We start from the raw sequence: 3,271 nt of genomic DNA on the forward strand, positions 1-3,271 counted from the left end.
ACTTCGAGACGGTAGCCTGGTCGGCATCAGTTGCTGCAGAAAAAGCGTTTTCGCTTGCGAGAAGGATGGCAGCAACAGCCACGACGAGGGTGTTGGTTAGGCGCATTGTCGCTTGGTGGTCGGGCTCTTGATAACTGGAAGGAGAAACGCAGAATGAGATTCAAGGTCATCGTGGTCTGGAGACCGTCACAGTGTGATTCGTCAAGTGACGGTAATACATATACTGTACATGTCTATTAACCCGTTGGACGCGGAGAGGTCATTTAAAACGCTTAAACCGTCCCGGACAGCATAAGAAATAATATGTGTTTCAGTATACCATACCGAGTAGAAGAACAAATTTGGACGTTTTTCGCACAGATTGTAGCTAACCTTTCAGGTAATAATTCTCGCAAGGATGCATAAAGTACACACAAATTTAGAGAACGTACTTAAAACCATATGGATTACAAATGTCAAGTGTAAATCTCGAAGATGATTGGCTATCTGAATTTCTTATTGTAAAAAGTACAACATATGTGTGCCGGGTTTTGCGTTGCCGTATTTTATCCGTCGTTGTCTGTAATCCTAATCGTACTACCCAGTGATATTTAAGAGCCTGTTCGCTAGATGGAGACGAAAACCAAAAGTGTGACCGGATTGGTCAAAAGTAGGTAGCACACAACAAGACAACTAGAGATGGCACTGTGAATTCGTCTCCAGCTCTTTGAGGTGGAGAGGGGCGGATCTACCTAGAGATTTACAGGGCCAGGCACAACATGGGAGACGAAGATGCAATTGTCCTCGCTGCGTGCTCCGCCGTGGCACGGCTGTGGCACGGCTGTGGCTTTGTATGCAGACAGTTGTGAACTAGGACCTCCTGCTGGCAAGAAGAACCGTTTTACCGTCACCACTCTGCGCTTCGAGTCGATGCTTCAATCATCAGCCTATTCAAGCTGGTTCGAGACCAATCTGCGCTGTACGAGATCCACCTTCTTCCGTATAGCTAGCTTTCTACAAGAGCATGGGGTCGCTTTTGCACAAGCTAAGGTCAAGAAGCATTCCTACGAAAAGAAGGTGGCAGCGGCGCTGTATTTCCTGGGCTCAGCGGGTGGATATCGCGAGGTGGGAGCTGCAATGGGCATGGCTAGAAGCTACGTCATGGAGATCACTACGGAGGTAGTTCGCGTGCTAAATGCGGTAGCGCCAGCGGTGATTTCTTTTCCGCGCAGTCGGGACGGGTGGACTGCTGTTGAGGACGGCTTTGCATCGCCGTATGGTTATCCAGATGTCGCCGGTGCTATAGATGGCTCTTTGATTGCTATTGAGCGTCCTGAGGACTATGACGGCTTCTACTGCCGCAAGTGCTATCCTGCGCTCAATGTACAGGCTATCGGGAGCCCCGACAGGACCTTTATGAGCGTTGAAGTGCGGCCAGGTTTTTGGTCTGACCGAAAGTGCTGGAAATACAGTAGAATTGGTCGGACCGTACACAGCGTGATCCCCGCTGGTATGCACTTCATCGGTGACGCGGGGTATGCCCAGCTACCTGGCCTCATCGTTCCTTACTGGCGGCGTGAAGAAGGAGTGTTAACTCCACAGCAGAAGCAATTCAACTTCCGGCATTCAAGCACTCGAATGGTGGTGGAGAGCACCTTCGGCCTCTGGAAGGGGCGATTTAGAATGCTTCAAGGGGTCCTCAACCAGGAAACACCTCGCACGGCGGCCGAGTTTGTGGTCGCGACGATGGTGCTGCACAACGTCATGATTTTTTTTCAAGACAGCTCGAAAATTAGGCTGTACATGGCGCAAGACGACGAGGAGGAAGCTGCCGAGGATGAAATTATTCCAAGGCACCTGCGCCAAATTGGTAAGGCTAAGAGAAATGCTATTGCTACTCTTATTTGTCACTAAATAGACGGTGCCATTTACCATGGTGATCACTTGTTGGTTTGACTAAATGCTGATCACTTGTTGCTCACTTGTTGTCGAGATCACTCGTTGTTTTTGTTGGCAGCCAAAATGCCAATCAGGCCTTGCAAGGCCTGCGTTTGTGCCTGCACGGTTTACATGAGCTCCTTCATCGATCTCACCATGTCGGCATTGCTGGTATCAGCGACTCTAGCGACTTTGAACGCCTCAGCAATGTTGTTCAGTCCCGCACCAATTGCTCGCATTCCTTCTGCATAGTACTTCTTCTTCTTCTTCTATTACCAGTATTAGTGGAATATTAGTGGAATGCCTTTCGCGGGCTCTTTTGCCAGTGTAACGCTTCCATCCACTGCTATTTTGCCCGCCCTCGTGATCAGCTACATCAATGTCCTCTTCATGCTGTAGCAGCGGCTCAGCAGTAGAGCTCTGGCTGAGCTCCAGTGCAGTCTCGTCCTCCAGCAGTTCAGTGCTTGTTGCGTCACTAGAGAAAAGCCGTCCGCATCCATGCCTTCTAAGTCCCCCCACACGTCACGCATAGCCTCGTAGCACCCGGGCTCCTTCAGCGGCTTCTCGGTGGCGTTACCGGTAGCCTCCAGAGCAACACGGTACGCGGTGTACTGCTTGTGCATATGCTTCAGCTACAATAGGATTGAAATGAAGTGAACTCGGTTAGCATTAACAAGTTCCTGTCAATAGTTTGTCATCATACACACCTTTGACTTGCACTGCTCTGCATCAACTTCAAGCCCTCCGAGGCGGAATGTTTCGGCAGCAAGCATTTTCCATGCCGCAGTAAGCAGCTTGGGGCTCCTCGTTCCCTGAAACCAACCTCTCATGGTATCGTAGCGAAGCCGCAACAGCACTTCGGCCGCTCTCGGTGTCCAGGCAAACGACGGCTTGACGTTAGAAGCTCCTTTCAGTGGAGATTATTCGCAAGTGCACACTCCCCGATGGCTGGATGGCGATCGACGTGCTGAGAGGGCCAATGGTGCACGCGTTCTACGTGACGGTGCTGATCACGCACTTTGCGATCACCGATGAAGTGTTCATGAATAAAATCGAGGAGCTGCAGAACGGAAGTCGCAGTGGAGACAACGCGCTGAGGTCTTTGATCGCGTCCTTCAACTACATCGCACGGTTGTCGGTACTGTCACGGATCTTGGCTTCAGCCGCGGTGTTCATCCAGGGACTGCGTGTTCTCAACACGTTCTGCAACCACAATGGCCTGAGCGTGCTCAGTCGGTCGATAACCAAGGCGATCTGCTGGTGCGGGACTTTCGCCGTGACGTTCTTCGTGATCTTCATGGCGTTCGCCGTATCTGGCGCCATACTGTTCGGCAATCGAGTGCACGAATTCTCG

The 3,271-nt window shown here is 50.9% G+C and overlaps 3 protein-coding genes across 3 annotated transcripts; 1 reads left to right on the forward strand and 2 right to left on the reverse strand.

Annotated features, from left to right (window-relative positions):
- Positions 1–2,045: 2,045 nt before the first annotated feature.
- On the reverse strand, positions 2,046–2,540 carry PHYSODRAFT_343398 (hypothetical protein; the record flags this gene model as incomplete). Its single annotated transcript, XM_009541946.1, has 3 exons — positions 2,046–2,186; positions 2,293–2,392; positions 2,437–2,540. The coding sequence occupies 3 exons, from the start codon at positions 2,538–2,540 to the stop codon at positions 2,046–2,048; spliced, it is 345 nt and encodes a 114-aa protein (XP_009540241.1).
- A 60-nt stretch (positions 2,541–2,600) lies between these two features.
- On the reverse strand, positions 2,601–2,810 carry PHYSODRAFT_536731 (hypothetical protein; the record flags this gene model as incomplete). Its single annotated transcript, XM_009541947.1, has 1 exon — positions 2,601–2,810. A coding segment is annotated over one exon (210 nt), but the record flags the coding sequence as incomplete, so codon positions are not given.
- Positions 2,811–2,869: 59 nt separating this feature from the next.
- Positions 2,870–3,256, forward strand: PHYSODRAFT_343399 (hypothetical protein; the record flags this gene model as incomplete). Its single annotated transcript, XM_009541948.1, has 1 exon — positions 2,870–3,256. A coding segment is annotated over one exon (387 nt), but the record flags the coding sequence as incomplete, so codon positions are not given.
- Positions 3,257–3,271: the final 15 nt, after the last annotated feature.

Source organism: Phytophthora sojae, assembly GCF_000149755.1.
Source record: "Phytophthora sojae unplaced genomic scaffold PHYSOscaffold_75, whole genome shotgun sequence".
Lineage (NCBI taxonomy): Eukaryota > Oomycota > Peronosporomycetes > Peronosporales > Peronosporaceae > Phytophthora > Phytophthora sojae.